Source organism: Crocuta crocuta, unplaced genomic scaffold (genome assembly GCF_008692635.1).
Source record: "Crocuta crocuta isolate KB4526 unplaced genomic scaffold, BGI_CrCroc_1.0 scaffold143, whole genome shotgun sequence".
NCBI lineage: Eukaryota > Metazoa > Chordata > Mammalia > Carnivora > Hyaenidae > Crocuta > Crocuta crocuta.
In genome coordinates, this window is record NW_027529175.1 from 6121631 (window position 1) to 6137261 (window position 15631).

Here is a 15631-nt window from a genome sequence, read left to right on the forward strand (position 1 = left end):
AGGGCGGGGCTCAGCTGGGGAGGGGGCAGGGTTGGGGCGCAGAGGCCCACGGGTGTGCGGCCCAGTTGGGAGGAGGGGGGCCATGCTGGCTGCAGGTGGCCATGGGGTGATCCCTCGGTTGAGGGCTCCTTCCAGGCTGTGGCTCAGGCGGCTGGTGGACATGGACACCGGCCAGTAGGAGGCGGCTCCGTGCCGAGCCGGGCAGAACTGAGCTACCGGTGGGATGTCCCGCCTGCGGCCGATAAGCCAGAGCAGAGCTTCCAGGGAGGCCAGCAGGTGCCAGGTTGGGAGCAGGACACGGGGGATCGGCACCAGGAGCATCTGGGGCTCTGCTGACTGTGCCCAGCGGGCGGGACTGAGGTGTCAATGTGGGGTGAGGGATGTGGCTCCCAGGCAGGCCTTGAGTTCAGGGAAACCCGTGGGTCAGGAGGTGTGAGCCCGCATCCTGAGCCTGGCATGGGGCTGGGGACGCGGTCAGTGGTCCTGTGTGCCTCGTGGATGGGTCGCAGGCATCAGACTCCTCCCAGGAGCGCCCAGCACAGGGCCCCACAGAGCCGGGCAGGAGTTGTGTGGGTGCTGGGGCTCGGGGCACAAGGCCTTTGGGGTGCCGATTAGGGCCCACCTGAATCCGCACCTCCTCCCTGCCCTCCTGTTCCCCCTGCAAAGCCTGGGGACCCACGGCGGCCACCCCAGGCCACTCCCCCCGTGGAGTCTGGGGCTGTCCTCCCAGAGGAGTGAGACGTGGCAGAGGGCCAGGCGGTCCCCGGGACTGGCTTGTGGGGAGTGGGGGAGGCGCCCAGTTCTCAACATCTGTGACTCCCCAGGAATAAGGCTGAGGATGGGCCTGCCTCCTGTGGGAAAGTGGACCCTGTTTATCCCCAGATCAGTAGGGGGGCCACCGGATAACCCAGGGGGCAACGCCAGGCCGGGCGGGTGTTCACCGTGTGTCGAGGCAGGATGGCGAGGCCTCGGCAAGCGCCGGAGACCAGGAACCACCTTTTAAAAAGTCTTGGCCGGGAAGGGAAATCAAGTCCTTTGTGGTTTCCAAGTCCAGCGTCCCCAGACACTGGCGCCTTTGTGTGTCCAGAAGCCATTCAGCGGGTTTCCAGAGCAGTGTGCTTTGTGTCCCGGGGCCGGCACTGCCGGATTCGGTCCCACGAGAGGGCACGGAGCACGGTGGGTGCTGCCTCGAGCTGGGCAAGCCCTGCCACCCTGCGCCACAGCGCCAGCTGCCCCGAGCTTGCGCCTGGGGCGGACAGTCCCGGGGTCTGTGCAGGGCGCCCTGGCTCTGAGCGGGGAGGTGGAGTAGCTCCAGCCAGGGGCCCTTCCCCGGCGCGCCTGCTTCCGCACGGAGGTACACGGAGGGTGCTCCCCCTGAGGGCTGCGGGGCGGGGCCAGCAGATCCCGCTGGGCACCCAGTCCACTGGGGTGGGGGTGGGGCTTACAGGCGCTGCCCTGAGCTGCCTGGGGTGGGCCTGTGGGGGCTTGCCGGAGGCCGGCTCTGGGGAGGTAGGGCTGGGGAGTGGGAGCTGGTGGGATGAAGGGAGGGCTGGCCGGGGGGCTGGGGACACATGGCAGCGGGCACCCGGAACACGGGGTACAGGCAGGACGCCTCGAGAGTAGACCCAGTCGACGCCGGCTCTGGGCGGAAAGCTTCCCTCTGGGTCACATTCGGTGTCTGAGATCCGGCCCTCTCTCTGTGTCTGTGACAATGGTCCTTATTGGTTTTCTGTCTACATCTGAATGTTGGGGGGCGTACCGGGCTGGACGGTGTGTCCTCCCCAAATTCATGTCCACCCGGAATGTGTGAACATGACCTTACGTGGAACGGAGATTTTGCAGGTGTAACTGAGATGTGGTCAGGCGTCCTGGGCCGGGCGGGCTAGCTCTGGGCCGGCTCAGGGATGCAACGCAGTGGGCTCCCCTTGCGAACGGGGCTGCCCCCGCTGGGGCGGCCTGGGGGTCACGGTGTGTGGTCCTGATGTGACAGCAGCCTGGAGGCTTCATCGTTCGAGGGGCCCAAGGACTCTGGGGGAGCAGGGTGACGGGGACAGAGTGGGCCTCTGGGAGCCCGGCTCTGGGGTGGGCTGCGTGTGTGGACCTCCCCGCTGCAGGCTGACGCAAGGAGCGGCAGGAGGAGCCCAGGGCTGGGCCGAGCTGGCGGTGGGCGGGACGTGCCCCTGGCTAGCCGGGCGCGTGGGGCTGGGGCCGAGGCGTGCGTTGTGTTCCGATGGTGCCGGGCTGGACACTTGGCGCTTTGTCCCGTGTTCTTGTGTCCCCACCTCATTAGCTTGCAGGGGCTGAAGTGGGATGGGAGGTGGCCCCAGCGTCAGGGCAGCAAGGCCCCGCCCAACCGGAGCCGTGCAGGGGGGCAGGGCTTGGCTGGCGGGCGCAGGCCGACCGCTTCCCTCCGGGCAGAGGTCAGCCAGGTGTCCCTGCGCCCTGTTCTCGAGCCCCCGCACCCCGCTCTCCTTGGCACGCAGCGTCCGAGGAGCCCGTCGGGCCTCTTTGAAGATGGAAGGGAGTAGGTTTTCCGTTGCTGCATTTCCCATACCCAGTTTTTTTTTTTTTAATTTCTATCTGTTTATAGAATAGGAGCGCCTGGGCGGCTCGGCCGGTTAAGCGTCAACTCTTGACTTCAGCTCGGGTCACGTTCTTGCATTCATGAGTTCAAGCCACTGAGGGCGCTGTGCCTGCGGGGGGTTCTCCCTCTGTCCCTCTCTCTGCCCTTCCCCCGCTGGCGCACTCTCTCTCTCAAAATTAATGAACGTAAAGCAACAGGGAAGCATCCTGGGACGTCTGGGGAGAGAGGTTTTACAAACCACCGAGGGGCCCATAAACCTACTGCAGGGTCCCATGTTACCTTTGGTTGTTTTAGACACCCGTTTGCCTTAACAGGGACCGGGTGGCAGTAATAATTGCCTTTGTAACTCGGGGACGGCGTCCTGGGGGAGCCCCACGTGCTGTTCCGGGACTCCGGCCCTGCCCATCTGGGGAGCGGGTGGGTGACTGGCAGCACTGCTGGCTCACAACTCGCTGCGAGGGCCGGACTCTGCCCACGTGCGGCTTTGCTCTCGAGACCGACTGCGGTTCCGGGCGCATCTGTGAGCACGGTCCCTGCCACCCTCTGCTGTGTGCACTGACTTTGGTTTCCTTCTTAGTGAGGTTGGAGGTCTTTGCTCGAGATTTCCTCTTGCTGTGAATTCCTCTGCCCGCGGAATTGGCCTGTCTGTGCGCCCGGTTCCTGGAACTTAGGCCCGTTTATTGAAGCGGACTTAGGACAAAGACAGTAATCCTTCAATGCCCCACATTTGCTACGTGTATCTCTTGTTTCACTGCATTTTTATTTTAATTTTTTAATGTTTTATTTAAATAAGTTTTGAGAGAGAGAGAGACAGAGTGTGAGCAGGGCAGGGACAGGGAAAGAGGGAGACACAGAATCCGAAGCAGCTCCGGGCGCCCAGCTGTCAGCACAGAGCCCGACGTGGGGCTCGAACCCATGAACCGCGAGATCATCACCTGAGCCAAAGTCGGACGCTTAACCGACTGAGCCCCCCAGGCGCCCCCTCGCCGTATTGGTTTTAGCAAGTGGAAATTTACTTTTGTCTAGTTGACTGTTAGACCCTTTCGCTCTGTGATTATTTTTGTCATTTCTCTTGCACAGACTGTTACTCCCGCTCTAGGGTTGGTCAGCAGGAAGTTCTCTTTTCTTTAGGGGTGTGTGTGTGTATGTGTGTGTGTGTGTGTGCGCGCGTGCGCATGTTTAGTTTACTTACCCGTCTTGTCCATCTGGAGCTCACGGCAGCTGGTTGTCCAGGTGGCCGGCCCTGCCCCCCCACACTCGAGCAGCGCTGCCCTCCTGGGGCCCCCCCATCACCCTTTCTGGGCTCCCCTGGGTCCTGAGGGGCACTGGGCATTTGTATGTATGTCCTGTGGCTTTTGCTCCTAGGGCCACAGGGGCCACCTTGTGTCCCAGGCAAGCTGGAAGGAGCCCCTGCAGCCCCTCCCCCACACGCCTGGTTCTCGGGGACCAGAGTGAGGTCGGGTCCGTTCTGGCTGGAGTCCTGCTGCCCACTGTGGGCATCCCCGGCTCAGGGCAGGAAGGCTTGCCAAGGGGGCAGAGGGCCCCTGGAGGTGGGGGGCTGTGATCGAAGGGCCCTCTGAGAGCCTTGTGCCTGCACCGTCCCAGATGGTCCCAAACAGGAAGTGCCTCTCCGTGCGTTTGCGGTTCTCCGTGAGATTTCCCAACTGGGACAGCCAGAGCCGAGGGCCGGATCCCATCCTACTCAGCCCCCTCCCTGGGGCTGGCCGCAGGCTCCCCGGGTGCGTCATCTGGAGCTTCCGGAACACTCTGGTCTTACTGGTATTATTCCCGTTTCGAAGGCAGGAGCCAGGGCCCAGAAAGGTGGTAAGTGGCAGAGCGGGCTTCGAGTGCGGTTGTGCCCAGGCCCCCGCCCTCCGGCAGGCACCAGGAGCTGTGTGACCCGGGCTTGGGGTGAGGTTTGCGGCCTCTGCTTCGGAGCGAGGGTGGCTGGACATGCAGATGAGCCTGGGGGTCCTGGGGGGGCGCCTTGCCTTCCCTGGCCACGGCTCAGAGACACGGGGTGCCCCACGACACGTCCGTTCCCAGGCGAGCACACGTGTCTGGACTTACGCGTGTCCTCGCCTTGGTGTGGCCCCCACACGGGTCTTGGCTGCCGTCCTTCCCGGCTGGAGGGGCCCGGGAGGCAGGAGGGCGAGCACGGGGCTCCCGACCAGCCCGCGTGTGGGAAGACCTCTCTGAGCAGGACCTCAGCTGTCTCTGCCCAGGCAAGCGGGAAGGCGCTCTAGGCAGACAGAGCAACCTGGGCGGTGTCCCTGGGCATGGGGACCAGGCCCAGTTGGGGGACACAATGCTGGGGCTCTACTGGGTTCTGAAGAGAGCCACTGACACGCCCTAATGCCGAGCATTCTCATTGTTTTCGGGTGTTTGCTCTTGCCTGGGCAGCGTACTGACCACAGCATTGACCGAGTCCTTGATGGCTGGGTGGTTCCGAGGGCTGACGAGCGGTCAGCCCTCCTCCCCTTTTCTTTGAAGCATTCCTGGCCGCGTGTTCCCCAGGGTCTCTGGCCTCCCCGTGCACCAGGCTGGCCATCTTTATGGTGGGGAGGTCCTGCTGAGAAACTCCTCTGTCTTGTGGGGTGTGGTGGGGGGGGCGACTTTGGTTGGGGGCAGTGGCAGGAGCTTGGCCAGCTGAGTGGGGGTGGTGGGGGGGTCCAGGCTGGTGGGTGCGAGGTGGGAGCCAGTGGGTCCCGGGTTTTCCTTGGAAAGTCAGGCTGACCACTCCCTGAGGGCAGGGCTTGGCCACAGGACCGAGGTGTTTGCAGAACCGTGTGTTGAGGCTGGTGGGTGTGCCACGCTGGCAGGTGGCCGGCAGGTGAGTGACCCAGCCTCCCCCCTTCTCTTGCAGGGACCCCGACCGTCATGTTAAGGTAAAGCAGAGAGGCTCAGTGCTGAACATGCTAAGGAGGCTGGACAAAATCAGGTTCAGAGGTCATAAGAGAGATGACTTCCTCGACCTAGCAGAGTCTCCAAATGCCTCGGACACCGAATGTGGAGATGAAGTGCCCCTGAGAATACCTCGGACCTCGCCCCGGGACAGCGAGGAGCTGAGGGACCCTGTGAGTATGCTGTGCGGGCCTCCTGGCAGCAGGCATGTCCTGTGTCCCGCAGTGTGGGGGGCTGGGGCCCATCTCCCGTCCTCAGGTGGCCAAGCGGAGTGTGGACTTGGCAGCTGAGTCCTGCCCGGGCTGGCCTCCCCTCTGTTCTCGTCTTAACCCCCTGACCGGCCCTCAGTAGCTGGGGCTCGTCCCCCCCGCCCCCCACTTCCCGATTGAGGATCAGACACCCTTGCCTTCACCACGAGTCTGTCCAGTCACTGGATTTCTTTCCCTTCCTCGTTGCTTTTCTGGGTGGTTAGCAAACTTCTCATGCGGAAATGAGGCAGAGACCCCAGACTTGACGTCCCTGGCCCTTGGCAGCTGGCCGAGCCCAGGCTGGTCCCCATTGTCCCATGTGGAAACAGACCTGGCCGCTGTGGGCCCGTCAGCAGAGTGCCCTTCCATGGCACAGCAGGTACCCGTTGAGCACCTTGGCTAGACAGCGTGGCCGAGATGGGACCCAGGCTTGAGTGGGCCCTGCCTTCTGGAGGCTTGTGTTTCGTCGGTGGCTGGGGCAGCTCCCGGGCCAGGTGTGATCACGGGGCTCGCCGTCGCGGGCACCTGTGCCTGAGGCCTCCCTGTCGCCGGGGAAGGCGCCCGCAGCCATCTTGCCCCGTGTGGATGACCGTGTCGGTGGTCTGCTGCTGTCTCCTCGGAACACCCAGCACACATTCTTTCCAGGTGTGGCCTGTGAGCGCTCGCCTTCCCTGGCTCCTTCTATTATTAATGCCTTAGACCAGAATGGGGACCATGAGCCCGCTCCCGGCAGGACTGAATAATTCACTAGGAGCCGGCCGCCTGATCAGGTGGGCCGGGTGCTGTGGAGCCGGAGGGGAGCCTGCTGGGTGTGGGCCGCTGTTCCCCAGCGAGTCCTCTGGCCTCAGGGTCCGCGGGTGGGCCAGCACCCCGCCGCCTTGTCTCCTGGTACCTGCTGTGCTGCCGAGAGCCACGGGCTTGCCTTGCAAGGAAAGCGGTGTGTTTCCCGTTCTGGCCCGTGCCTGCCTGGGTGCCGGGAGCCGTGGCTCTCAACGGCGGTCTTTGGGTCGAGGCTGCTGTGGGCATCTGGGGAATACGAGTCCCCCACACGCAGGTCTGAGCCCCCCCTGGGGTGTGATGAGAACCCCTCAGAGGTCCGTGCTCCATTGTCCATCTGTCCTGCCGGGATTTAGTGGCAGCGGCCGTGCCCTTGGTGCCACCTCCGTGGAGACCTGGACTCACCCTGGAGCTTGGCCCACTGCATCGGGGTGGTGGCCGATGGTGCAGAGAGTCTCAGGGCCGAGCCCGTGCCTCCCTTTGAGGTGGGGTCTCAGGCTGCGGGGGGTCTGAGTGGTGGTGGGCACAGGGGCTGTGTGAACAGACAGCGAGGCAGGACTGTGTCCGTGGCGGGGGCGCAGGGTTCGGGCTCCCACGAGGGAGGTGCCATTGATGCGTTAACCTCTCCCTGCTGAAGGACCTTCTCCCATGTGGCCCTGGCCCCCAGGTGGGTGTGCTGGGTCCAGGGCATCGGTCGTCCTGGTGGCTGTGACCAGGTCGCTCTCCTGCGGGTACAGTCTGTTCCCACAGCCACCTGAGAGAGCCCACGTCATGGCTGCCATGGCACGGGGCATCGTCAGGGAGGCTGGTCACCTCTGTGCTTAGACTTTGTTCTTTTCACTTAACATTTCTTGTTGTGGTAAAAGATACTAAACGTAAAAACTCACCATTTTAGCCACTGCTAAATGTACTGTTGGCCGGCATCAAGCGCGTTCACTGTACTGTGCAGCCGTGACCCCCATCCGCCTCCAGAACTTGGTCATCCCCCCACACCGAAGCCCCGTCCCCACCCGTGCCCCAGCCCCTGGCACCCACCGCGCACTCGGTCTCTGTGGACCGAATCCTCCCGGGACCTCACGCGAGAGAGCCCTGTGGTACCTGCCCGTTCGTGATGGCTGGTCTCGCTCTGTGCCCCGGGCAGAGGAGACAAGTGGACGTGGTGATCGAGGGGAGGGGTGTGGGCAGGGGAGAGGGTCAGCGGAGGGGTCAGCTGAGGGGACCCAAGGGGCCGCAGAGGGGCCTGCACCCGGGGCCCACCATCCCCATCCCTGCTCCCGGCCAGCTGGTGAGCTCCCCGGAGCCCCTCCCCGTCCCTGCCGTCCCCTGGGCTCCAGCTCGGGGTCTCCCGCAAACCCCCAAGGGCCCTGCCTCTCTCANTATAGGGATTATTGAAGCTCAAGGTCGAGTTCCAGATGGACTTGATTCCAGCATCCTAGAGACTGACCTGCATCAGCCTTCCAAGGTCTTGGATTAGTGCATTTTGGACGTGGCCCCACAAGCTGGGGGCCTCCTGCTCGCTTTGGGGGAGGGGCTGGTGGATATAATGGAGTCGAGTGTCCGTCAGTGCAGAGCCGCCTCCGCCCTCCACTGTGCGGCTGCCGCCTTGGCCGTCAAGGTGGGGGGTGGGCAGGGGAGGGACCAGCTCATTTGCAGGGGCAAGTGGGTCAGGCATGCGCCATCTTCCCTGTTACCCCCGGCCCCCGTGCCCACTGCTGCCAGGCCCCAGGGGGCTGCAGACCAGCACGGAAACTCACGCCCCAGTAGCAAGAAAGTCCCGACAGGTCAAGTGTCAGAGCAGCCACAGGCCAGGTCTTCCCGGGAGCTGTTGGCTTCCTGATGTCAGCTTCTCCTTCCTGGGGTGTGGCCTTGAACTTGTGTACGTGGAGGGGTCACCGGATCTGGCATGGACCCTGTCCAGGCTGTGGGACCCCTCCCGCCCTCCCCTGGCCTGGAGGTGGGTCATGGAGACTGGGACTGGGAGTCAGATCCTCCCTGTCACATGGCGGGGGGCGGGGGGGGGCGGCACACAGCTGCTGCTTCTCGCCAGGTCAGCGTCAGGATGCAGCTGTGCGGGTGACCACAGAAGCGTCCAGTGTGTGAGCCGAACGCTCCCTGCGCGCCGGGTGGGTGGGGGCCTGGCTGCCCTGCTCCCCTTCCCCTCCCGTCAGCAGGAGCCGAACAGCCAGCTGTGCCAGCCCCTGGCGAGTAGCAGCGGGCAGCGGTCATCTGTAACCGGAGCCTGGCTTGCACCCCTGGGGACGTCTGGCAGTGGTTTTAATTAGCCCTCTGTGGAACGGGACGGGCCCCGCTTTGGGACTCACACACCTTGGGGAGCCACCATTCTTCCAGATTTACGTGCCCACCCCACCTGCCTGGGGTCCTGTCGCTCTGCCTCTGGGGCACGAGGGGGACAGGCCCTGGGGCTGGGCTCCCCTGCCTCCCCGGAGAGGGCCACACTGGCCAGCGTGGGTCTCTGTGGTTTCCTTCCCTGTGACTCAAGAGGCTCAGTGTTTTGCTTTTTTTTTCTTCTTATCTCTTCTAAAAGCTGACCTTGCCGGGGCTCCTTGGATACCCACACTGTCTGAGATGTGGAGCCGAGGTGAACAGATAGGGCTTCAGGGCAGAGCCAGGCCTTCCTTGTCCCCCGGGGGCTCTGTGGGCCCAGCTCCTGCAGATGAGGGGTCCTCGGGGCACCCCTTAGAGAACCAGTTGATGTGCCCGTAGGACGCCTCGAAGCGGCTCCTCTGAGCTCTTGCTGCTTCTCTTGTAGGCCGGTCCGGGGACCCTCATCATGGCTGCCGGAGTCCAGGACTTTAACCGGACAGAGTTTGATCGATTAAATGAGATCAAAGGCCACCTGGAAATTGCCTTATTGGAAAAGCACTTCTTACGTGAGTACCGGTGGGGAGGGTGGGGGAGGACGCCATCCCGCAGAAGTGCACGGGCTGTTTGGGCTGGGGAATCCCCACGACCGCTGTCACTGGGCTCGGTCGTGGTGGGGACACACGTGGCCCCATGCAGACGGGCTTCCAGAAGCCCCCTCTGCTGCTCCACTACGACCCATGCCCTGGTCCGCGCAGCGGCGCCGTCTCTGCTCTGGGGTGAGGGGGGCCACAGGCAAGGGATCAGAGACTCCCTGGAGAGGCCGGTACTGTCGGTGAGCGCGGTGTGTTGTACTCCGGCGCTCAGCTCGGAACGGGTCAGAGCCTGGTAAAGAGACTGAGGTTTCATACTCGGTTCTGTTCACTATCGCGTCGGGGGGAGGGAGAGCCTGAGGATTTCGTCATCGGGTAGCCACACGTGTTGGTATCTGGGCCACGGGTGCGGCTTCACCACGCCCCCTGCTGCTGTGGGCTGTGGCCTCTTGGCGTGGTCATAGTGGGAATTGCCACGGAGGCGTCTGGCAGGTCCTCACACACATGATCTCATTCGACGTCCTGGCTTTGATCTTTCACCTCCGTCTGTCTTCCTGCTCTGCCGATGGGAACCGCAGGGCTGGGGCAGGTGACCTTACCCAGAGGAGGCCCCGGCGCCTGTGTGTGTGTGTGTGTGTGTGTGTGTGTGTGTGTGTCCCCATTGCATGATGAGGAGCCTCACGGCTGATGCCAAGGCGGGAGCAGAGCTGCTGGGATGATACAGGGATAGAGGAGCAGCCTCGTGGCCAAGAGCCACCAGGTCCAGGAGGAAGGGCCCGCGGGCAGGGCCCCGCCCCCCTGTCTCCTTCCTGCGCTCCGCATCCAGCAGGCTGTGCCCTTTGCTGGCCCACAGACACCTCTCCCTCCAGGTCCCTATCCGAGCTGCTTCCCTTGTCGTCCGCACGCCGAGTGACGTCTGAGCTCTAGCCAGGGGCACCCCCGCTCTGCAGCTTTGTGGGGCCCCTCGCCTGCACTTGACAGTGGGTGTCTGTGCTGTGGTGGGGAGCCCTCGGGTCTGGCCTTGGGTCCGGCCTCCGTGTTCTGCCAAAAGAGCTTCTGGTGTATTCTTGAGTAGCTCAGGTCATGAAAGTGTCCGGTTTGGAGTTGACGGCCCATGGGGGGGCCGCTGTGGTCATTCTTTTTAAACTAAGGAACGTTTCAGACGGACGCAGCAGAGCACCTAACGCGCTCGCCGTCAGCTTCAGCAAGAGGCGGCTGTGGCCGGCGGGTCTCTGCCCGCCTCCCGTCCCTCGTCTATATTTTTCAGTAGACAGCTCGCTGTGTCTGAAAAACGAAGGCCACAAGTCTGATAGTCACAACTGAAGACAGCAGCTTATCTTTTCATATCATCAGACCTCCAGCCCGAGCTCAGGGCATGAACAGCGCCCAGGCCCTGCGTGGAGTGGCCGCGCGGCCCCCGGGCTCTTGTGTTGCCGGTTCTCGCGTCTCTTGCTCTTCATGGAGGAAACCAGGCCAGTTCTGGGGGGCTGCACCCTGGGCCTTGCTCAGGGCATCCCCGTGAACCTGACACCAGGCGCTCCCTGGGGGACTCCCTCGGTGGCCGCTTCCCTGGGGTGGGGTCTGTCCTCGGGTGTCATGACTTCGATCCGCCATCCCGCTGGACGTGAGGAGATGATCATTCCCACCACCCCTTCCTCCATTTACTCACCAACATATTTCTGAAAACCAGACTACTTAGTTGCTCCTGGGGACCGTTCATGTAAGCAGAGGCAGGAAACACGCTTGAATTCTTTCCCGTTATTGTCTGGTTTTCAAAGTAATGAGCTGGTTCCCTACTTAGAGCATCTCTGGAAGGTGACCCCTGAGGGTGTAGGGCTTATGTGGGTTTTTGCTGTCTTCACACGATCGTGGCCTTAAACGTAGCTGTGTCTGAATTGCTGCTGCCCCATCGGTGCCCAGATAGACCCGCCTCTGGGCCGTGGGGGCCGCTTCGGTTTGCTTCTGAGTCCTCCCGACACCAGTCAGTCCTCCGTGAGCCTTCCGCTGTGACAAAGCCTCTCCGGGCTCCTCTTCGACATTTCCTGCCCCTGTCCTGGAAGTAGCCGTTTCTCCTGGTTCCTTTTGGTCGAAAGTGGTGTTTAGAAGCTCAGTAAGGATTCTGGAGTACTCGCTGCTGTCACCATTTCTAACCATTTATAACAGGCAGAGATGGGGTGTCCTGAGTTCGTGCAGATGATTCGAATTCGCTTCCAGGACCTGGGGTGCTCATTTTTTTCTTTAAAAAATGTTGTGATAAAACATATAACATAAGATTTGCCATGCAAATTTGACGTGCACCGCTCGTGGTGTTGACACGTTCACGGTGTCATGTGGCTGTCACCACGTAGTCATCTTGTGAAGCAAACCCGGTGCCCGTTAAACCTCAAGTCCCTGTGCCCTTCCCCCGGCGTGCCCCTCCCCTGGCGTGCCCCTCCCCCAGCCCTGGCAGCCACCATCTTCCCTTCGGTCTCTAGGAGTTTGACTCCTCCAGGGACCTCCTGTAACCAAACCTACAGTGTTTGTGTTTGGGGTCGGGCTTCTTTCACTGACACTGTGTCCCCAGGGCTCATCCGTGTGGCAGCACGCATCTGCGTGCCCTTCCTTTCCAAGGCTGAGTGTTGTTTGGCTGAAGGGCTGGACCCCATCGTGTCTGTGTGTCCATCCATCGATGGGCGCCTCCTTGCCTCCGTGTTTGGAGGCTGTTTGCGCTGGTGTGCGAATTTGCTCATCGAGACCCTGTTCTCAAGCCACGAGGTCTTCACTCAACATCGTCAGACTGTTCTCTGAATCTGTCTCTCGTGCTTAAAATCCAGGTTCTTGTGAGTGATTTAGATTTTTAGAGATGACCCTTGTTTTCTGTTCACTTTTCATTTTGAGCCAGTTTACAGGAAGGTCACGAGAATGATACAAAGAGTCCCTGTAGTCTTTTCAGCCAGATTATCCCCAAGGGTAACATTTTACCATGTTTGTCTGCCTGTCTGTCCCGTTCTCTCCCATCCATCCCTCCATCCGTCCGTCCATGAGGCCGCCGTCCTTCCTTCCATCTACCTGCCTGGGGTCCTCTGCAGACCTGATGTCCCTGCAGCTCTTCTGTGTGTATTTCCTAAAAGCCAGTACTCTCTTACCTGCCAGTAAAGTCACCAGCCTCCAGAAGGTAACGTCCATACCACACGTTATTTAGCCTCAGGCCTTATCGCACCTCACTGTTTGTCACGGTGCAGTGTCCTGTAATTTGTGGCGGAAGAAGGTCCCCACTCTCACGTCACGTGCAGGTGTCTCGTCTCTCCGTCTTCCCCTGGAGCCGTGACGGCCTGCCTTTGTGTTTCCTGACGCCGACGTTCTTGAACAGCGCAGGTCCCTCCGTTTGGGTGTGTCTCACGTCCCCTCGTGACGAGATTCAGGCGAAGAATGTCGCAGTTTCCTCTTGTCCCATTGCACGCATCTAAAGCGTTCTTGTTGAAACTAAACCTGCTTCTGCAGTTGCTCTAAAGTGGCCTGCGTGGTTGCAAGGTCAAGGTGTATCCAGAGAAACCGGCATCTCCTCCCGTGCGCCCTCAGTCCTCCTTTCCTCTGCAGACAACCAGTCATCTTTTGATTTCACGGTTCATGCTTCCATAGAAGCAAATACATAGATTTGTTCTTAATGTCCTCCTTGGATGAGTGTCACCCGGTCCCACTTTCTCATTCTCCCGTTACCTCCTGGAGGGCCCTCCAAAGTGGTGCTTGGACTCGGTCCCCTCCCGCGTTCCACCTGCTGTGTGGCTGTGGCCCCTGGATGGTGAGTTTCTTTCCTCTGGCCAGTTACGTGGTTGCCGGGGGTCCTTGGCAGGCTGCCCCGTGCCTGTACCCTGAGCATCCGGCACAGTGGCCTGGGCCGTGCGTAGAGCAGGATGGATTGCACACAAGCTTGGTCAGGCCGGATTGGGCACAGGAGAGCCAGTCTCTTCCTCCGATGTTTCTTCCCTCTCGGTAGCTGGGGGAGCAGAGCATGTGAGGAGGATGTACAGCATCCTCGGGACCCACAGGGAGCTTTGGGTGCTGTGGACCGGGCTCCGTGCGCTGGCCATGCAGGAGGGGTGCCGCCATGAGCAAGGGGGCGCCCGGGTCTGCACTGGGGACCCAGGCCTCTAGGCCTTGAGGCTGTGAGTGTTCACCCATTCACGGCCTCGGCCCCCATCTGCAAAACGCCTAAGTGGCCGGTGTTAAAATCCCATTCAATTATCTGTAGTTGCTCTTTGTGGGGAGGAGGAAATAGCCCGAGTGCGCTGCAGCTTTCTTCTCTATGAAATATTGAGCAGTACAAATGTTCCTGAGAGAAAATGACGTGGGGTAGAGACTGGGAGTTGGAAATGCGTCCTGGCTCGTGACTGGAGGCAGGAGCCTAAATTTGTTAAAGAAGCACATAAATAAGTTAAAAGCATCATGCATTTTCATTAGCCCGAAATGCATTTGGGTTGTTACTGCTGTTTGAGCACAAGCACACAGTGGTCCCATCACACAGTGCGTCTCTCCATCTCCTGGGTGTGGGCCCTGGGAAAGCGGACTCTCTCCGAAAGGGACTTGGGGTGGAACTTGGATCTTGGAGGAAATGCTTATGGGGCCCCAGGGGCCTGGGGGCCAGGCTAATAAGCCTGAGGCTCCCTGACCTGTGGGTGGGTTCTGTGTTGCCGAGCGGCTTTCCCGTGTTGATGTGAAGGCCTGTGGACTCCTCCCTGGGGGCCATGTCCTGGGGTCTTGAGCCCCTGGGGTAGGGACTGTCCTCACTGGGCCACGGACACCCACCCAATGTCAGATGCACATGGTTACCAGAGGACACAGATGGGCAGACGGCAGTGGTAGCTTTTGTAGAGAATAGCTGGGGAGAGGGCGCCCTGAGCCCTGGTGGGTCTGACCCTTCCTGCTCTGATTCATGGCGGCTCAGCATGGCTCTCTGTCACCCACGTGAGAGAGTTTCTCTGAGGAGCTGGTCAGGGAGGCCAGCTGATCCTCTCCTGTGTCTCTCTGATGCCTGGACTCCAGAGAAGGGCCCTGGAGGGAAAGGATGTTTCTGAGTGGCCAGTCTGAGTGATTCAGGGTAAGAAAGTACTTTCTCACCTGCAAAGTCATCTGCAAACAGAGGGGTGTTAGGAGCTGCCCGCTGCCTGCTTATGCTTGGGGGTGGGGGGGTGTCCAGACAAGGTGAGGCCGCCATTCCAGGCCTGCTGGCTACCGGACCAGGTGTGGGGTGGGTCCCATAGCAGATCAGGGCCTGCGGATGTCCATCTGGGAGTGTGGCATTCTCTTTGCTTATTTGACTCTTCCCGCTGATAAATAGGTGACGTTAAGCAAAGACAAAGACAGGTGTAGATCCTTCTGTTGCCCGGTGAGGATCTGTCCTTCAGTTAGTTATTACTGTGGGTGTGCGGCCCGGACTCCTCGTGAGCACGGAGCCCGGCTCACACCGCTCCCTCCGCACCCCAGGCAGTGGTGCCTCAGTGCCCCGCCGAGCGCCCCGCCTGCCCTGCCCACACTTCACGGGAGTGACCCCCGGAGGCTGCCGGCGCTGAGACTGCTCCCCGGGACCCGGGGCTGCGGGCCTCTCGGGGTGGGGTGACGCCGGGGAGGAGGCTCACACGCGCCTGCCTGCGTGTTATTTTGAGGGCCCGTGCCCAGGGTCTGCTGCTGTCCTCCAGTGGGCACTTTGGAAGGTGACGGAAGTGCTCCGTGCAGGGTCCCAGTCAGGAGCCACGCTGAGCTCCGGAAGCAACCTCATTGAAGCTCCACATCCACCGGCTCCTGGGGCAGTGAGGACGCTGGAGGGTGTGACCCCCATGAAGGGTGGGCAGCTGAGCTCCCGCGCGGAGGGCAGCACGTCGTCCCCACCGTCCGCCGCCTCCGGGGCTGGTCCCGCCTGCTCTAACCCCCGGGGATGAGGCCGCACTGCCCTGGACGGGCTGTCCCGTGACGTGGCATTGCCCCAACTTCCCAGCTCCGTGTGGGACCTCCACACAGCGTCTCCTCCACTGAGTCTCGTGTGACCGAGTGCGGGTGGCGCTGCCTTATCTACAGGTCCCCACAGCTTAGGCCCCGCCGTCTAGTGGCTGTGGGCTCAGCGCGTGTTTGAATGAATGTCTCTGTGGAAGGATGCGTCAACGTGTGTGGGTGTGTGTGTGTGTGGGTGGGTGAGGCAGCGGGTGTGTGTGGGGGGGGCGGGGAGGCCATGG

The 15631-nt window shown here is 61.6% G+C and overlaps 1 protein-coding gene across 3 annotated transcripts in view; it reads left to right on the forward strand.

Moving 5' to 3' along the window:
* Positions 1-15631, forward strand: part of GRAMD4 (GRAM domain containing 4) — a 69947-nt gene that overhangs the window by 18974 nt on the left and 35342 nt on the right. For 2 of the 3 annotated variants that reach the window (XM_077758037.1, XM_077758036.1), the window contains 2 exons: positions 5451-5661; positions 9284-9404. In XM_077758037.1, the coding sequence (XP_077614163.1) occupies positions 5500-5661; positions 9284-9404 (283 nt within the window). In that variant the 5' untranslated portion in view covers positions 5451-5499. Of the gene's footprint in view, positions 1-1335; positions 1355-5450; positions 5662-9283; positions 9405-15631 lie in introns of those variants that run through there. The other variant, XM_077758038.1, reaches the window with a different exon arrangement.